The following is a 20,362-nucleotide window of genomic DNA, read 5'->3' on the forward strand; positions in this document are numbered from 1 at the left end:
CCTTTGCTGTTCCAGCGTTTGACCTGAAATTGAGGAAGAAAAATGAGACAGAGTCATAATCCTTTACCCCAAAGTCAGGGACTGGAGGAGGGCCACTTGGAACTGAGCTCAAACAATCTGATTATTTTTTAGTGTTCTCCAGTTTACACTTCAGGTCTCTCAAAGTAAAGTTTCATTTCTTTACTGAGGGTGCTGGCCTGTGGTAGACAGAGGAGAAAAGTGTGGGGTGCACGGTGGGGAGGGGGAGGCCATACCCCAGAGGAATGGCTTCTAATAAGCCAATCCCTCTCTGCCCGCATCATCTCTGGGTACAGCTGTGAATGAACCTGCCTGGGAGATGATTCAGAGCACGGAAGGTGGTTCTCCTTCCCGCTTGGGGTCACCGGATTCCTTTGCTGGTCCTGGATGATGATAGAAAACCCAGCTGAGTGAAAGGTCATCTCAGGAAAGGCTATTTTTATTCTGCTCTTGAGTGTCATTTGCATAGCCTGGGCTCCACCAAAACTCCCTGTGACTCTGACCAAAAAGATGTTTGGCATGTTCAGACAAACAAGAACAGCTAAAGATGAGGTTGAAGGTCCTTATTTACCTCTCCAAGAGCGTATTCACCATTTTTTCAAATGTCTCGTCACATCTCAGAAGGGGGCTCGTGATTCCCCATTGCAGAGATTTACTGTACTCATTCAGGCCGAAGTACAGCTTCTCCTCGCAGCTCATGTCCTCCTGGTTCAAAACAGAGCAAAACCCAGTGAGGGCAGGACACAAGGTGTCTTATTTTCAGGGTTAGGGGAGAAGGGACCTGTAACAGGTTATTGCCTGAAAATTAGAAAAAACTGTGAATAAGCAAGTGGGACTATATCAAACTAAAAAGATTCTGCACAGCAAAGGAAACAAAATGAAAAGGCAACCTACTGAATAGGAGAAAATACTTGCAAATCATTTACCTGATGAGGGGTTAATACCCAAAATCTATAAAGAGCTCATATAACTCAACAGCAATCTCCCCAATCCAATTAAAAAGTGAGAAGATCTGAATAAAATGCTTTCATTTTTTTAAATTTCATTTTACTTCTCTTTCTTTTTTCTTAGCAAAATGATAGGGGCAGCTTGTTAAATAGATGGCTTAGAATCATCTGGAGCTAGCAGGGTTTGAAGAACTAGAGCTCCTGGGCTCCTCCAGTATCACAAATCATAAGTGACATGATTTACTGAATTCTTGTATCTTTGGGGAAAATGTTCCCCTGCTTAAAAAAATCTCCGCTCCCAGAGTCCTGCCCTCTCAGTGACCCTGAGCTCACCACCCGTCTTTGCTCTGCCATCTCTGCTTTTCCTCCAGTCCAACCCTCCGCTCTGTGGACGCTGTTCCCTGGAAGATCACCAAGGACTCCTGAGGCCAAGCCTCAGTCCTTGGCCTTGCTGCCTGCTCAGCCATTCTCTTCATTATTTTCTTCCAGATTTCATCTACACCAGCTGCTCTGGTCAGTGATCAGCGTTCCTGAAAAAATATTCCAAATCCTCATCCTAAAGTCCCAGTTCCTACTCCCACTCCGTGTTTGCCATGGTGCACTTGCCTGGCCTCAACTCAGTTCGAATCTGTCTTGTCTGCCTTCCGCACGCAGGTCTACTGCACTTCTGTCTTCTCTTTTCCCACGAAAGGCATCACCTTAAAAATATCTCTGCCTTTTTCCTCTTCCTCAAAAAACAAATCCTAGAAAAGTTACCATTTCTTCCATCCTTTTTATTGTCAGCACCTCTATTCTGATTGAGGTACTTGTTCATTCGAACCTGAATTATCAGAAAAGCCAGATGACTCATCCCCACCTTTCTAATCACTTTGACTTGACCTCTTATAGTTAATAAATTGCCTTGAAATGCATCCTCTTCGTATCCACTAAAGCTGAACTCTGCACTCAGCAATTTCACTCCCAGATACATACCCAACAAAAGTGTATACAGATATCTACTAAAAGGCATGAGCTAGCATGCTCAGAGCAGCATCTGAAATCAGTGAATAGGATGAATAAATCAACTGTGGTGAGTCACTCAGCATAACCTATATACAACCAAAAGCACGAGTGTTTCACGACTCATGTAAAATATAAAAGAATCTCACAAACAATGTTGAGCAAAAGAAGTTATAACAGAGCGCCTACTGCATGTGTGCATGACTTCAGCCGTGTCCGACTCTTCATGACCCCATGGACTGCATGCAGCCCACTAGGCTTCTCTGCCCATGGGATTCTCCAGGTGAGAATACTGGAGTGGGTGCCATTTCCTCTTCCAGGGGATCTTCCCAACCTAGGGATCAATCCTGAATCCCTTCCGTCTTCTGCATTGGCAGGCAGGTTCTTTACCACTAGCGCCACCTGGAAAGCCCATGCCTATTGTACCATTCCATTTATATAACATTCAAAATGAGGCAAACCAAGCCAGAAGAGTGCCTCCCTCTGGCGACAGAGTGCCTGGCCTCGAGTGAAGCCCATGCTCTAGTTTTTCATCTAAGTGCTGGTTCCATGGGTATGTTCAGTTCGTGACAATTCACAGAGCTGTATATTAACATTGAATAATTGTGAATTATGAATAATTGTGAACCTAAAAAATATAAGAATTATGCATATTCTGGGAGTTCCCTGGCGGTCTGGTGGTTAGGAATCAGCACTTTCACTGCCATGGCCTGGGTTCAATCCTTGATTGGGGAACTAAGATCCTGCAAACTGCGTGCACAGCCAAAAAAGAAAAAAGAGTAGGTTCTGCTATCTCTAATAATACTGTGCCCTTGCTAAAAAATTGTTCGCAGTCATGTAACAAGTGTAAGCTCTCCCAGCCTGGTCTCAAAGATTCCACATGTATGTTTTCAGTTTTCATTTAATCCCACTAAGTTTTCTCTGAACAATGCCTGATGCTTCCTCCTCTATGGCCCTGCCCTGCTGTCTGCTGTCATCAGTGTCTGCTCCCATCCCTCCTCTCCTCCAGAGCCCACCCCATGCGCTCTGTCCTCCACATCGCCATTCCTGATGCTCTCAAGTGGGTGGGACTTTCCCTCCTTCAACCCACAGAGCACTTTGGTTTTTTGCAATTGTCTTATTCTACTTTGTTTTTATTTTTTTTTCTCATGTTTGTCATTTTGTTTTTACAAATAAAAATTGTATTTATTTAAGGTGTATATATTGGAGAAGGAAATGGGAATCCACTGCAGTATTCTTGTCTGGAGAATCCCATGGACAGAGGAGCCTAGTGGGCTACAGTCCATGGCATCATAAAAGAGTCAGACACGACTGAGTGACTAACACACAGGGTGTGTAACTTGATTTTTTCTTTTTTAAAACTACTGAAATATAATTGACATGAACATTACCTTAGTTTCAGGTGTACAACATAATAATCTGCTATTTGCATGTGTTGTGAAATTGTCACCACAAGAAGTTTAGTTAACATCCACCCATCACCACACATGGTTGTAATTCTTTTTTTTCTTGTGGTGAGAACTTTTAAGATCTACTCTCTGAGCAACTTTCAAATGTACTGAACAGTGTTATGAACTACTGTCACCTCTCTTTTTTTTTTTTTGATGTGGACCTTTTTTAAAGTCTTTATTGAATTTGTTACTGTATTGCTTCTGTTTTATGTTTTGGTTTTTTAGCCACAAGGCATGTGGGATCTTCACATGCCCTGCATTGGAAGGCAGTCTTAACAACTGAACCACCAGGGAAATCTCAGAATGAATCATTCAAAAGCACAGAACTAATCCAGGATATTGATGGTTATGTCAGATCACATTACATTTTAGGGGGACAAACTACACAGGTGGATAATTTTGTATCTGCACGATAACCTAAAGTAGAAACCACTGAATCAAATTTATAGAGAACACTTTTTCACTGGCTTTTGTTGTTGTTATTGTTTAGTTACCAAGTCATGTCTGACTCTTTACGACCTCACGGACTATAGCCCACCAGGCTCCTCTGTGGACGGGATTCTCCAGGCAACAAAGCTGGAGTGGGTTGCCATTTCCTTCTCCAGGGGATTTTTCCAACCCAGGGATTAAAACTGAGTGTCCTGCATTGGCAGGCGGATTCTTTACCACTGAGTCACCTGGGAAGCCCATTCATTAGCTTTTAGTGAATACTGATTGTAAGTATATGGAACTTTTAGAAGCTAAAGCACACGTTAGACTTTTGATCATATTTTATGATGCTACTCTGCTCCCGAGGGAACTGAGAACATGACTGTCAGAAGGTGGGGAAGAGACTCACTGTGCTGTCCAGCTGTATCCAGTGTACCTCGTTGCTGGTGCTGATTCGGGACTGTTGGGTCTGCAGAGTGTATGGACAGGAGGTGACCTGGAGCACCAGGAGGTTGAAAGCTTCCAGAACCTCTCTGCCGTTAATGACCCTGTCAGCCAATCCATGGCTGGGCTCACCATGTGACAAAGAGCCCGACATGACGCTGTAGAGACATTGAAAGCCACATTAACACCTCCTCATCTAAGTGACTAGATGCACAATCAGAGAGCAAAACAGAGGCCATGTCGTAGCTCTTATTTTTTTTTCAGTTCTTATTAACTGAGAGCAGCAGTGGAAACAACCAGCATTTGATGTGGAAGAGCAAAAATAACCCTCTTTCTTACCCCTTTCAGACAGCTTAGAACACAAGCAGTAACTGAACAGGATGTGGGCAAAATTTCTTTTCTTTACCTTTCCTACCCCCTTCTCGCCCCTCTTTCCTTCTTTGCAAATCTAACAAGTTATGCAAGATCTTACACCTGCACAGGGCTCTAGACCAGATTATGGAGTACCAAGCACATTCTAGCTTCTGAACAAGTGCTTTTGTGATTCTAACATCTCCATCACAGATCAAAAAACAAAATCCAGATGCCTAACCTCAGTGTGTCCTGAGGATATAAAGTCTGTGAGCGCTTGAGGATGCTAAAATTTCCCTCTCCTGACCTGGTTTGGACAAACCATGATATGTAATATGTGACAGCTATTTTCCCTTAAAAAAAACTTTTTGCTTTTTTCAATCCATAGCAACAAAGATACCCCCTACCAGATAAGTACTGTGATTTGATCTGACTCCTTCACACCACACCTACTACTCTTTCATTTAAAATGCCCATAAAGAGAATGCTCTCTTGTTTAAACTGGTAAATTGTGGAAGATTCTGAAAATGCTCTCAGATCATTGAAGTGGCATCTCTACTGCTGTTAAAGGGGAGAGGGAAGAGAGAAAGATAAGGAGGAGGAGAAATAGCAGGGGAGGAAGGAAAAGAGGACCTGGAAAAGGAGGGAAGGAGAAGAACCAAGGAGGAAGGAGGTGACAGGAAAGCACGTGGACCTTCTGGGAGGTCGCTCCCCACCTCCTCCTTGCTGTCACGCTTTCCCAGGAGCAGCCAAGTCCCAAGATGCTCTTATGATGGAATTTTAACAGGAACTTGAAATTTTGAATTTGAAAATCCACCCACGGTATAGTTAACATCAACATTAAAGCAGTAAGAAACATTGGGAGAGCAGGGGAAGGGCGGGAATGAGTCACCCGTGAGACGATGCCGAACGGTGGGGTCTCTGGGCTTTCAAATTACCACCTTTGCAATCATTTATTATATAACCATTACTGTTGGAGAAGAAATATTGTATTTGCTCACTCTGAAGCAATCACCTCGTTAGTTCCACATGGGAGTTGTCATGAACTAGCACAAACAGCGTGTACGGGTTCTGTTTCACCCTTCTCATAAAAACTTCAAACTTGGTTTGTATCTCATTGTCTAGACGAACAACATATTTCTCTGCTCTCTGATAGGCTGTCCCATTTTCCTCCAGACCCAAGTCTACAAGGACACCTGCCAAGAAGAAAACAGAGATTATCTTTTTTACGTACATATCTATGAGATAAACTTAAGTTTAGTGTCAATGGATTTACTGAGTACTAACCTAAAATAGGAAAAGGAGTATGTCAAGGCTGTATATTGTCACCCTGCTTATTTAACTTATATGCAGAGTACATCATGAGAAACGCTGGGCTGGAAGAAGCACAAGCTGGAATCAAGATTGCTGGGAGAAATATCAATAACCTCAGATATGCATATGACACCACCCTTATCGCAGAAAGTGAAGAGGAACTAAAAAGCCTCTTGATGAAAGTGAAAGAGGAGAGTGAAAAAGTTGGCTTACAGCTCAACATTCAGAAAACTAAGATCATGGCATCTGGTCCTATCACTTCATGGGAAATAGATGGGAAAACAGTGGAAACAGTGTCAGACTTTATTTTTTTGGGCTCCAAAATCACTGCAGATGGTGACAACAGCCATGAAATTAAAAGACGCTTACTCCTTGGAAGGAAAGTTATGACCAACCTAGACAGCATATTAAAAAGCAGAGACATTAATTACTTTGCCAACAAAGGTCCATCTAGTCAAGGCTATGGTTTTTCCAGTGGTCATGTATGGATGTGAGAGCTGGACTGTGAAGAAAGCTGAGTGCCAAAAAATTGATGCTTTTGAACTGCGGTGTTGGAGAAGACTCTTGAGAGTCCCTTGGACTGCAAGGAGATCCAACCAGTCCATCCTAAAGGAGATCAGTCCTGGGTGTTCATTGGAAGGACTGATGCTGAAGCTGAAACTCCAATACTTTGGCCACCTCATGTGAAGAGTTGACTCATTGGAAGAGACCCGGATGCTGGGAGGGATTGGGGGCAGGAGGAGAAGGGGACAACAGAGGATGAGATGGCTGGATGGCATCACCGACTCGATGGACATGAGTTTGAGTAAACTCCGGGAGTTGGTGATGGACAGGGAGGCCTGGCGTGCCGCGATTCATGGGGTCGCAAGGAGTCGGACACGACTGAGCAACTGAACTGAACTGAACTGAACTGAACCATATATAGAGAGATTTACAGAGTAGATAGCTTTCCTTTTCCATATTGCCCACCACCATTTTGAGGAGGAAATATCAGCTTTCCTTTTGTTTAGAATACCACACTTGACCTCCCATACCAAGTACAGATGACACCAGGGACCAATCCAATACATTAAGGAGACGCTTGAATAATGAGACCTCTGTCCAATCAAATTCTATTTATATGTGAAGTGCTCTGCTAAAGGCTACTAAAGGCCACTGGGGGGAAAAATGAAGCTTTCGGCTACAGCTCTTGGCAAAATTGATATAACAGTGCAAGTTTTCCTTACCCCAAATTTAACAACATAACACATATAAGAGAAAAGGAAAAGAAAATGTAATGTCCAAAGATACCACAGGCAGATCACAAGATTCTTTAAGGTGGTATTTTACTCATTTTATACAGTGAAAATGTTGCACAGTATACAAAGTATGGGAAGACCTCAATGAATGTGGGATTGTGTACCAAATCAAAAGAATGAACTGAATTACTCAAGAAAACTATATTCTCAAAATGTTAGAAACTGTACAACTTTAATACTGTACCATTATCTCTGCCTATAGTAAAGTTATTTCTATATACAAACATCTAAAATAGGTCTAGGTGCATGAAGCTGTTGTAATTAAAACAACAAATCCTCCTTTAAAATGAATAGACAAAGTGGCAATTATGTGAGGTGAAGGATGTGTTTACTAACCTTACCATGGTGAACGTTTCACAATATATACATGCATTAAAACATCACATTGTATACCTTAAACTTACACAATATGTTTATTATGGCTCAGTACAGCTGGGAAAAACACTCCCCCCAAACAAGGGTGCACAGCACTCCGTTGCCCACCCCCAGACACACAGCCCTCTGACAGGAGGATCTTGTGACTCAAGCCTATGACCCTCTGAGGAGGAACCAGAAGACTGATTTGGGGTTAGATATGTCACATTTGCGGGTTAGATATGATCTTCCAAGGATATTCATTTAACATTCAATATCAGCCACATCCATCAGTCCCAACTATGTGGAAAAAAATTTTAAATTAAGAAAGATAAACAAGTGAAATGAAGAGACATTAACAAATTATGTTGACTTAGTTTCATCATTTTTTTTCATATAAAACCAGCTCAATTAACAACTACACGTACTTAGCATCTAGATGCCATAATATTAACAGCTCTAAATGGTATAAAGGAAAGTAAGAAAAATGTTTTACAAGATAAAACACTCACTATACTGGAAAAGAACAGAATGGTAATTTTGCTTTCAAAATTGTTTCATCAGTCAAAGATCTTGAAACTTTTTTCTAACTTTTTTCTTTACTCAGAGATTGTTTTCAGTTTCCACCCAAATGTAGTCAAACACTGTTGTGAATATTTCCAAAAGCCATCAATCAGATATTTAATTTGGCAGGTAGCCTGATTTCTTGGAAAGTGAACTGCTTATAAAGTGTATTTACCATTCAGTAGAGGTTTATTCAACATCTATTATGTATCAGGTACTACATCAACTACTGTGCTAGGCTTGTGCATACACAGGAGGGCAGGACAAAGATCTTAATCTCATGGATCTTATAATGGAGAAGACGGATATTTTGGACAAGTGTCATGATGAGAGACAAAGCCCTTTGAAGGGAGAAGCTGAGCAGAGGCACAGAGAAAGGACCTACTTAATCTCTGGGGGCTTCTGTTTCCTTTTTGTAAAAATGGGGAGAGTAGAGCCAGTTGAAAATTAGCCTGTATTTCCTAAGTTTACCCTTAGGAAACAAGCAGTGCAAGTTAAAAATCTCTAAATATGAAAATGTGATAAATAATTCACAAAAAAGAAAAATATATTTTTGTGGATAATTGAGTTGATCACATTTCAAAACAAATGAAATGAAGACCAATTGTGTATGGACTTTTTCACATCAGGTCCATACACGCCCTTAACGGAAAGGTAAAGTTGCACGAATCTCCGAGGTCGTTCTGTTAGATATAACATGGTGTGTTAGTCTACATAGCCAGCTGGCTCTGCAGCGGTGTGTCTGGGTGGAAGGAGGCACATCAGATGTACTTGATTGTTTTAGCTCTAACTGGACATTTTTAGTAGATCATCCTTACCTTTAAATTTTGTTTTAGACTTGCTTTTAGTTTTAAGTTTTGTTTCTTTCATGGTTATGAAAGTGATGGATACTCATCTTGGGAAAACTGGAAAGTGTAGAGATATATTAAAAAAGAAGAAAAAAATCATCCATGATTCTTTAACTCAAAATAAGAACTGCAAACGTTTTTGTGCATTTCTTCCTGTTTTTTTAAAATGGATATTCTTCTACCTAGCTCATGTTTTGTAATTATATATCCTGACCTTTTCCACCTATAACTGCAAAGTGAGAAATAAAACCATTCACAACCAGTCTAATGATACAGTATTTATCCTTTCATAGAACCTGGTGGTCTTACACCATGTATATTAAAATATAAACAATATTATTTAATATTCCAGTTTAATTCCTTTCTCCCTTCATAGCTTCTCCTTAGTAAAGGAGAACAAAAATGTAAAACAAAAATGGGTATGGTCTCTTCCTTCAGAGGGTCTCTTTCAAGAGGTGTTAATGGCACCATTACAAGCATTTTATTTCAACTCAATAAAAACATCTTGTGCATCTACTATATTTAGAAATAAATGGAACAATCAATTACTTCAAAAACAAAAGAGAAAGAAACAAGACTCATTCTTTACTAATAATATATCTTGGTAGAAAACACAAAATCATCCACAGATAAATCAATTAATAAGAATTTAGTTAAGTTGATGGATTCAAAATCAATTTATAAAAATTAGTTGGATTTCTATATACCAAAACAAACAGGAAATGTGTTTTAAAAAAAACCATTTTCAATGATGTAAAAAAATACTGTCTAGGAATAAATCTTATAAAAGATATATAAGAACTTTGTGGAGAAAATGAAACTATTAATGACATTAAATAAAACTTAGAGCTATATCATAAAATATAGTTAAAATTATTTTTTAAATGTATATGGCAGAGCAAAGAACCAAGGATAGTCAAGACAGCTCTGAAGTAGAAGAGGTGGGAGAGATTTATCTACCCAGAGACCAAGAATTATCAGCTGTATTAACAAGACAGTGGTTTTGGCATGGGGCAAACCCTGAAAACAAACCCCCATGCACGTAAAAGCCTGATTTATGATAAAGCTTGCAGTGTACATCAGTGGTAAAGAATGGGCTCTTTAATAACCAGCACTGAAGAAAAAAGAATATTGGCTCTTACCTTACCTGATATAAAAAGAAAAGAAATTCAGGTGGATTAAATGTGAAAGACAAAACTCTAAAACTTTTATGAGACAATGAAGGAGAATAACTGTGTGACCTCATAGAGAATTTCTTAAACACAAAAGGCCAAAGGATAGATAAACTTAAGATTCATTTAAGTTTATTCATCAAAGATGTTATAAACAAAAATACAAGCCTTCCAAATCTGTAACTAGTATTACTAAAAAGGATTAGTATTTAGAAAACAGAAATTGCTCCTATAAATCCAAGAAGGGCGAAAGAACTTGAGAAGAAATCCAAATGGCCAATAAACATCTGAAAAGATGTTCAATGTCATTAATAAAAAGGGAAATACAAATAAAAAGCATATAAAATGGAAGCTTATAAAATTAATACAATTTTTTAAAAAACAAGATAATTATAAGGAAGAAGTAGATGAAAGACAGACTTATGTATGTTAGCATTTCTGCAAAACAAATTCAAGAAGGATAAACCAGAAACTAAAGAGATTGGTTACCAGTAGGAGAGTGGGTGGGAAAGTGGTGTAAAGAAGTGAGAATGAGAACCAGTAAGTATGAGGAGGGAAAGGACGCTTCTCTGAATGTACCACCTTGTATAGCTTTGGCTCTTAGAACCACAGAACAAAGTTAATCAAGGATGGAGTGGGGGATGGGAGAAGGGCGTCAGAAGGGAGGAGAGGCAGGCAATGTGGAATCCAAATGGCAACAAATGAAACCCATCATCACCATCCTGAAAAGGTGAGCATGAAAAGAGCAAGCCTAAGTAAAACAAATCAGTGTGGGTTGGCAATTGCATAACTTCTAGGAAAAAAAAATCAAAGAAGTGAATATGTACATTGTAGATAATAAGAACTAGGTTCCCCTGTCAGAGAAAGAAGTCACAAATAAAGACACAAGAAGGACTAAAAGGAACCTTGCTTCACTCTGTATGACAGACCCCAGGTCCATCCACACCTCTACAAATGAGCCAGTTTTGTGCCTCTTTATGACTGTGTAATATTCCATTGTATATGGGAGGGAGATCCAAGAAGGAGAGGGGATATATATATATAGATATATATATATGTATGTATGTATATATATATAGCTGATTCACTTCTTTGTACGGCTGAAACTAATACAACATTGTAAAGCAATTATACTCCAATAAAAATATAAAAAGCATCTTGCAGTGTTCATATGGAATTGGCAAGATCAGTATATAGATAGATAAATTAAGAGGTATCTGAGTCTATACATAGGGCTTCCAGGTGGCGCTAGTGGTAAAGAATCTGCCTGCCAATGCGGAAGACCCAAGAGATGAGGGTTTGCTCTCTGGGTGGGGAAGATCCTCTGGAGAAGGAAATGGCACCCCACTCCAGCATTCTAGCCTAGAAAATTTCACAGACAGAGGAGCCTGGGGGCTATATATATGCCTAGGTTAATACACATATATATATTTTTTCTACCTCTGTGTGCTGAGCAATTAACAATAAATACAGTTTCAGTTTCTCTTCATTTTACTTGTTATCCTCTCTGTTTTTGCTTATAGCACTCTTAGTGGGTGTGAAGCAGTATTCATTGTGGTTTTGATGTTCATTTCTCCAACTGCCTAACGGTGTTGAGCATCTTTCCATGTGCTCATTGGTCATATGGATATCTTCTTTGGATATTTGCCCATTCAGATCCTTTACCCATATCTTAATTAGGCTATTTGTCTTTTCATTACTGAGTTATAATAGGTCTTTAAAGAGTATAAGTCCCTATCACAAATATGATTTGCAAATAATTTCTCCTATTTTGTGGGTTCTCTTTTCATTTTCTTGATGGTATCCTTTGAAGCACAAATATGGTTAATTTTTTTTTTAATTATGTACTTATTTAGGCTGTACCAGGTCTTAGTTGCAGTACTCGAGATTTTCTATCTTGGTTGCTGCATATGGGATCTTTTCTTTTGTTGTAGTTGTTGCACCCTGTGGGAACTTTAGTTGCAACATGAGAACTTAATTGTGGCATGAAGGATCTAGTTCCTTGACCAGGGATCGAACCCAGGCCGCTGCACTGGGAATGCAGAATCTTAGCCACCGGACCACCAGAGAGGTCCCCAAATGTTTTTAATTTTGATGGTGAAAGTGACAATTGCTCAGTCATGTCCAACTGTTTGCAAGTCCATGGACTATACAGTCCATGGAATTCTCCAGGCCAGAATACTGGAGTGGGTAGTCATTCCCTTCTCCAAGGGATCTTCACAACCCAGGGATCTAACCGTGTCCAGTCTATCTGTTTGTTGTTGTTGGTTGTGGCGGTGGTGATGGTGCTCTTGGAATCTTATCTGAGAAATCAGTGTTTGATCCAAAGTGATGAAGATTTACACCCACATGTTCTTCTAAGAATTTTATTGTTTTAGGCCTTATATTTAGGTCTTTGATCTGTTTTATTGCTTTTTGTTTGTGAGGTAAAGGTCCAACTTCATTCTTTTGCATATGGATATCCAGTTGCCCCAGCACTATTTGTCAAAAAGATCACTTTCCCCATTGAATGGTCTTGGCCACCTGGTAAAGATTCAGTTGACCATAAATAGGAAGATTTCTTTTTGGACTCTCTCCACTCTACCCATTGACTTATATGTCTATCTTTATGCCAGTACCACAATGTCTAAACACTATAGCTTTGGATTAAGTTTTAACATGGGGCAGTCAGTCTTCCAACTTTGTTCTTCTTTTTAAATATTGTTTTGGGTATTCTGGGTCCTTTGAATTTCCACATGAAATTTAGAATCAGCTGGTTAATTTATGCAAAAAAGTCAGCTGGCATTTTGATAGGGAATGCATTGAAGAGGGAAGAGCTAAGATGGCAGAGGAATAGGACGGGGAGACCACTTTCTCCCCCACAAATTCAGGGAATACATTGAATCTGGAGATCAATTTGGGGAATAATGTCATTCTTAAAAATATTAATGAGACTTCCCTGGTGACAGAGTGGACAGGAATCATCTGCCAGTGTGGGAGATATGGGTTCAATACCTGGTGGTCTGGAAAGATTCCACATGCCGCAGAGCATCTAAAACCCATGTGCCACAACTACTGAGCCAGCGGGCCTAGAGCCTGTGCTGTGAAACAAGAGAAGCCACAGAAATGAGAAGTCCATGTACCACGCGAAGATGAGCCCTTGCTCACCGTAACTAGAGAAAGCCCTCATGGCAACAAAGACCCCATGCAGCCAAAAATAAATAAACAAGTAAGAAAATATTAATGTCTTCCAATTCATGAACATACAATGTCTTCCCACTTATTTAGGTCTTTTAAAATTTCTTTCAACAACATTTTCTAGTTTTCAGAGTATAAGTTTCATACTTCTTTCATCAAATATACTCCTAAGTGTTTTATTCTTTTTGATGCTATGATAAATGGAATTCTTTTTAAATGTCAGTTTTGGATTTCTTGTGATGTTTCTGTGACTTTTTTTATAGTATTTTAAAATTTAAAAAAAAACTTAAAAAGAAGCACAACCATATAAAATATTTGCAACTGACACACTGCTTGTGGGAATGTAAAATATAACCAACCACCTTGGGAAAAAATGTAGCATTATTTTAGTAAGGTTGATAAGCGTACACAATCTATGCCCCAACAATTCTACTCCAAGAAACTGTTGTACTTGTGTACCAGCACTGCTTGAAATAAAAATAGAAACAACTTAAATGTCCATCAGTAGTAGAAATGAATTTTTTTAATGTGTATTATATTCATATAATGGACTACTAAAAAGCAGTAAAATTAGTAAATTACAGCTACACACAACAACAGGATTAATCTCAGAAACATATGTTGAGTATAAAAAGGAAATTACAGACAAATGCACTTAGAGAAAGATTTAAATTATACAAAATTAAACAATATACTATTTAGGAGTTTTGTACAGTGGCAAAACTATAAATGAAACAAGGGAATAATAAAGACAAAACTCAGCATAATGGTTACATTTCAAAGAAGATGAATGTTAGCATGGAGAAGGGAACAAGAGTAACACATTTTGATGGGAACATGGTGTGTTCCGTATATTATGATTTTTAGTATCTCTTACAAAATTTATAAATTTGATATGTTCAATATTTAAAATTTCTTAAAAGGGGGAAAATAAATATATACCTCTGTTTTAGAAATTTTAAAAGACATTAATAGCCATACAAAATCTATTTGATGACTATATCATCAAAGTACTGTAACTATTCCATCACTTTCTACTTTGACTACTATAGAAAAGTTGAAAGACTAGTGCAAGAAATACCTATCTACTCTTCAATGAGTATCACCAATTGTTAATATTTTGCTATATTTGCTTTTTCTCTTCATTTTTATCCATTGTTGTTATTCTTGCTGAAAAATTTGGAAGTTAAGTAACCTGTAATATTCAACCCTATATACCTCAATGTGTACTTCTGAAGAGCAATGGCACTCTCCTACATAACTGAAATATCATTATCATGTCCAAAGAACTGAACTAACATTGATATAATACTCTCTAGTACACAGCTTAGATTTGTATTTTTTTTAATGAATTTTAATTGTAGTATAGTCATGGTATCCAGTCCCATCACTTCATGGCAAATAGATGGGGAAATAGTGGCAGACTTTATTTTTGGGGGCTCCAAAATCACTGCAGATGGTAACTGCAGCCATGAAATTAAAAGATGCTTATCCTTGGAAGGAAAGTTATGACCAACCTAGACAGCATATTAAAAAGCAGAGACATTATTTTGTCAACAAAGGTCTGTCTAGTCATGCTATGGTTTTTCCAGTAGTCATGTATGGATGTGAAAGTTGGACTATAAAGAAAGCTGAGTGCCAAAGTATTGATACTTTTGAACTGCGGTGTTGGAGAAGACTCTTGAGAGTCCCTGGGACTGCAAGGATATCCAAACAGTCCATCCTAAAGGAAATCATTCCTGAATATTCATCGGAAGGACTGATGTTGAAGCTGAAACTTCAATACTTTGGCCACCTGCTGGGAAGGGCTGACTCATTTGAAAAGACCCTGATGCTGGGAAAGACTGAAGGCGGGAGGAGAAGGGGAAGACAGAGGATGAGATGGTTGGATGGCATCACTGACACAATGGAGATGAGTTTGGGTAAACTCTGGGAGTTGGTGACGGACAAGGAGGCCTGGCGTGCTGCAGTCCATGGGGTCACAAAGAGTCGGACACGACTGATCGATTGAACTGAACTGAACTGATTTACAATGTTGTGGTAGTTTAGGCATACAGCACAGTGAATCAGTTACACATACACATATATCCACTCTTTTTAAGATTCTATTTCCATATAGGTCATCATAGAGTACTGAATAGAGTTCCCTGTGCTATACAGTAGGCTTGTATAAGTTATCTATTTTGGATATAGTAGTGTATATGAGTTTCATTAATTGTCCCAGAGCTGTGTTTTTTTTATTTTTAGGTCTAAGATCCAATCAAGAATTAAGCATTGTACTTGGTTGTCCAGTCTATTTATTCTGTATAATTAAAAGAGCCCCCTGTTTCGTTTTGTTTTTTCTTTTTGCTCTTTTAAAAAACGCAGGTTAGGTGTTTTGTAGAATGTCACACACTCTGGATTTTCCTGAGAGTGTTCTTAGATGATTAGATTCAGTTAAACATGTTTGGAAATTATACTTCATGGGTGATGTCATGTACTTCCCCTTGTTCATAATGTCAATCTGTCCCATAACGGGAGACGCAAAGTTTGATTGCATGGACTCTATGCAATCCTATGGACTGTAGCTCACCAGGTTCTTCTGTCTCTGGGACTCTCCAGGCAAGAATACTGGAATGGGTTGTCACGCCCTCCTCCAGGGGATCTTCCTGACCCAGGGATTGAACCCACATCTCTTATGTCTCCTGCATTGGCAGGCATGTTCTTTACCACTAGCGTCACCTGGATAGCCAGAACTGGAGGTTTACTTAGGGTTAACAGAGGCTTGTTCTGTCTCTGAGATAGTGGGGCAGCTTAAGACTGATGGGATCAGCTCCAGGAGGGAAGGAAATGGAAGGTAGCAATGAGAGAAAAGAATCAATAGTGAGGGGAAGGCAGCATCCAGAGCCAGGTGGGAGCATCAGACTTCAACAGAGGAGGGCAGCTCTTCACTGATCGGGAAGGGAGGGGAGAGACGGGTGTGTATGCAGTTAGGTTGCCAGATTTAGAAGGAAGTTTTTAATTTAAAGTGGTGAGGGAGGGGAGAAGCAAGCAGCATGGCCATTTGCTAAGAGAAGGAGGAGGTCAGGGGTGTGAATGAAACGGAGTCTGCGACAGCCAGTCACTGCGGAGGGCAGGAGTGAGAGCCAGCTAAGGAACCAGAGAGAATTTATGAGACATCAATCAGGCAGGCTGATTTCTAGCCCCACACTGTGTGTTGCAGAGGCGGCTGTGGTCTGATGTTGGAGACCTTGGAATTTACAGTTCCAGGATCCATAGGGCCTGGGATGTGACTAGCAGCAGGTGACCAAGCAGGCGTAAAGGTGATGGTGGTTCAGATGAGAGCGTAAGAAGAGAAACTAGGAGCTGATGAGGCAGAGACTGTGAGCCAGCCATAGTGTATAGCATCGGCTATACACTAGAGGTGGGCACTGGGCGGCTACTGCTCAGTTGGAAACTGACTGCACAGATGCTGACTTTGGGTACTTGTTCAGTTATACCTGTATGAAGGAGTCTTGGTATTTTTCCACTTCATCTCAGGACAGAGTGGTTTCCTTGTATTTTTTCCCTGGATCTCACTCCCTGCTGCCTTTGTCACTGCCTTTTTTTCTGGCTTATGTTTCAGGTGATGACAAGGAGATCTAAGGTTGATGATATCAAGAAAGTACCTTTTAGAAAGTGAAAATGCCTTCTCTGTCTCTCTCTACCTCTCTCCTAATCTCTACCACTGTCTTAAAGCTTCCTTAAGTTCTTTTGGTTGGAATGACCTTTCTACATATCAGCAGATGACACTGTCTCTCTGGTTCTTTTCTGATCCGGCATGTACTGAGCTGTCAAATTTATGTCATTCCCCTGCACATGATGAAATTTCCCTGATTGGATGCTGCCAGACCTGATCTCGGTTGCTGGGGGCTCCCACCAATACCATTCTAAAACCAGGGAAGAACACTTCCCTGTTGGCACAGTTGATAAGACTCCACCTGCTAAGGCAGGGGACACAGGTTCCACCCCTAGTCTGAGAAGATTCCACACGCCAAGGAGCAACAAAGCCCATGTGCCACAACCACTGAAGCCCTTGCTCTGCAACAAGAGAGTAGCCCCCCACTCTTTGCAACTAGAGAAAGCCCGAGTTCAAAGCAGCAAAGACCCAGTACAGCCAAAATAAATGAATAAGTAAATATCCCAAGGACTATTTTAAAAAAAAAAAAAAGCAGGGAGAAGGAAAATATGGACAGTCACCAACCCTTCCTGTTTTCATCCTATCCACGTTGAGTTGAAAGTGGCTTACAGCTTGATAACCTAATTCTCATTTATAGAATTTGGAACTTTTTGAATTAGGAGAATCATACTACAGTAACAGCCTATTTTTAAAAAGACACTAAAACAGAAGTACCTCCTATAGTCTAGAAATCCCTTAGGCTGCTTCTCCATGGATTGCTGCAGCACTTACAAGTCCTTTTAGGGCAAGCATAATCCCCCTGAGGAGGACATGGCAACCCATTCCAGAATTCTTGCCTGGATGATTCCCATGGACAGAGGAGCCTGGTGGGCTACAGCCCACAGGGTCGCAAAGAGTTGGACACGACTAAAGCAGCTTGGCACAGCACACACAAAAACGATTAACCCATTCCATCTTTTTTTCACCTTCCAATTCTTTCCTTATGTTTTCTTTCCCTCCCTGCCTCCCTTCCTCAATTAGAAAGTGACTTGAGGTATCCATGGGTCACCTCAGTGCTGAGTCGGCAGCAGCGTGACGGTTTCTATTTCCACCTTTTTCTTTCAGCCACACAAGGGCTGCCAAGGAAGTGGCCTTTCTGCAAGTCCTGGCTGCTTCTCCCTGCCCGGTGCTTTTCCTGGCAGGTGGGCCCCAGAAACACTTCCTTTAGGGAAAGGCAAATGGAACCAGAGAGCGAAGCACTTGGACACTGGCGCTCCCTCTGCCCATCTCGCCCCTTCCTCTCCCCAGCACCACCCTGCCCTTCAAGCAGTAGCTGAGCCCCTCCTGGTGCCAGGCCCAGGAGAGGCAGAAAGGAGGCAATGGTCACACAGAGATGAGAAAACAGTCCTTGTCCCCAAAGCACTGCCCCCGGACCTTACACAAATGATGCTCTCCTTGATTCACAGCATAAAATACGAGGAAACTGAGTCAGATGACTTCTTGAGACTCCTTTCTGTTTTCATAGCAATGACTTTCAAGAATTGTTTTAGTGGAGAATCTCTGCTCTGGACAATCTCTTTACACCCTAACATGCTTCAGGTCCTTTGCATTCTGTCAACTGTTATGAATCCCAAGAATATGAAGGTATCCAAATAAAAAAGTGAATAAATTGTGGTGTCGTTATGATACAGAATATCATATACATTCAGTAAAAATGATGCTTACAGGGGACTTCCCCAGTGGCCCAATGGTTAAGAATCCACCATGCAATGCGGGGGATGCAGGTCTGATCCCTGATCAGGAAACTAGGATCCCAGGAGCCCTCACACTATCCTCAGGTAAAAGTCTGTGCTCTGCCAGGAAAGATCCCCAGTGCTGCAACTAAGACCTAATGCAGCCAAAATAAATATTTTAAAAAACAAAAAACAAAATAAGAATGATACTTACAAAAGCTTAATGACATGGAAAAATGGGCCAACTATAATATCTGACACAGGCAGAGAAGAGAGCCTAGAACATTAGGTATTAAGTCATTGAAAGTGATTATCCTTGAGTGGCAGGATAATAAGTGTTTAAAACTTCCTACTTTTATTTTTCCAAGTTAAATAACTTTTTTCTATAATAAAAATGAGTACAGTTACTTAAAAGTATCTAGAAGTGATTGTTGCTGCACCAAGTATTTTCAGTATACATGCCAAGGCCAGATATGAATACTTTAAAAAATATGCTTTGCCTTGAATTTTCTGAATCTGTCTATAGCACTGATTTTCTTTTAAGTCTAAGCTACTGTAACTAGTCAAATTCCAGCACCTTTCAGAGGAATGATAATCTCAAAATACTCACTTTGGAAGAATCCAAGGGCATTGAGAAGGGGAAAGGAAGGGCCAATGAAATTTCTCTAGCTGTCAAATGTGCAGGGTTTTATTTAAGGTCTTACGCTGATAAGCTCAGTTGGTAAAGAATCCGCCTGCAAGGAAGGAGACCCCGTTTCGATTCCTAGGTCAGGAAGATCCACTAGAGAAAGGATAGGCTACCAACTGAGTATTCTAGGGCTTCCCTTATGGCTCAGCTGGTAAAGAATCCTCCTGCAATGCAGGAGACCTGGGTTTGATCCCTGGGTTGGGAAGATCCCCTGAAGAAGGGAAAGGCTACCCACTTCAGTAATCTGGCCTGGAGAACTCCATGGACTGTATAGTCCATGGGATCTTAAAGAGTCGGACACGACTGAGCGACTTTCACTCACTGATTAAGAAAGGTGAAAGCACAGGTCATCAAGAGGTTATTTAAGGAAAAGGCTCGGGGTGGGGGAGTCCGACCGCTGGCCACAGATGACTTCACCTCCTGAAACAGGTGCTCAGATACCCTGGCCGGCGTATGACTGAGCTATTGGATAACAAACTCGGCAAGGCCACAAATGCCACTTGGTACAAGGAAAACACCTATAAGAGAAGGTGCTCCCTCCATGGTAAAGAAGTGGAAAATCCACAAGAAGTAACCAAAATCTGGTTAATGCTTGGTGCAATGAAAGCCCCTCTGCTTCCCTCAGTGGAAGTGGGCAGAGAGAAAAATGCAGAATGGTCAGTAGTGGAGGATGCCTAGAACTCGCTCCTGCCTTTGGAAGAGCTGAGAGAGAAGGCATCTGACCATTTCTGGCTAATTCACTTACAAGTCAGTATTTCCAACTGACCGTGGTGTAACTTGTCAATCAAAATTTTACAGCCTAAAGCGAAGATTGCACTATTAATCGGCTGCTTGGGTCTCCAGAAGCCATGGACAGACCTTCCATGTCTCAGGCACAGCCACTAAGAGATGTTAAAGAGGGAAAAGGCTATGGTTAGCTGGCTCATCTAGCCCATGGA

The 20,362-nt window shown here is 40.4% G+C and overlaps 1 protein-coding gene across 1 annotated transcript in view; it reads right to left on the bottom strand.

Annotated features, from left to right (window-relative positions):
* The window catches only part of GREB1L (GREB1 like retinoic acid receptor coactivator), a 243,099-nt gene that overhangs the window by 29,567 nt on the left and 193,170 nt on the right, over positions 1 to 20,362 (bottom strand). The window contains exons 17-19 of the mRNA XM_043889229.1: positions 5,655 to 5,835; positions 4,254 to 4,446; positions 590 to 723 (exon numbers count right to left, since the gene is read on the bottom strand). Of these exons, the coding sequence (XP_043745164.1) occupies positions 590 to 723; positions 4,254 to 4,446; positions 5,655 to 5,835 (508 nt within the window). The remainder of the gene's footprint in view (positions 1 to 589; positions 724 to 4,253; positions 4,447 to 5,654; positions 5,836 to 20,362) is intronic.

Source organism: Cervus elaphus, chromosome 27 (assembly GCF_910594005.1).
Source record: "Cervus elaphus chromosome 27, mCerEla1.1, whole genome shotgun sequence".
Classification (NCBI taxonomy): domain Eukaryota; kingdom Metazoa; phylum Chordata; class Mammalia; order Artiodactyla; family Cervidae; genus Cervus; species Cervus elaphus.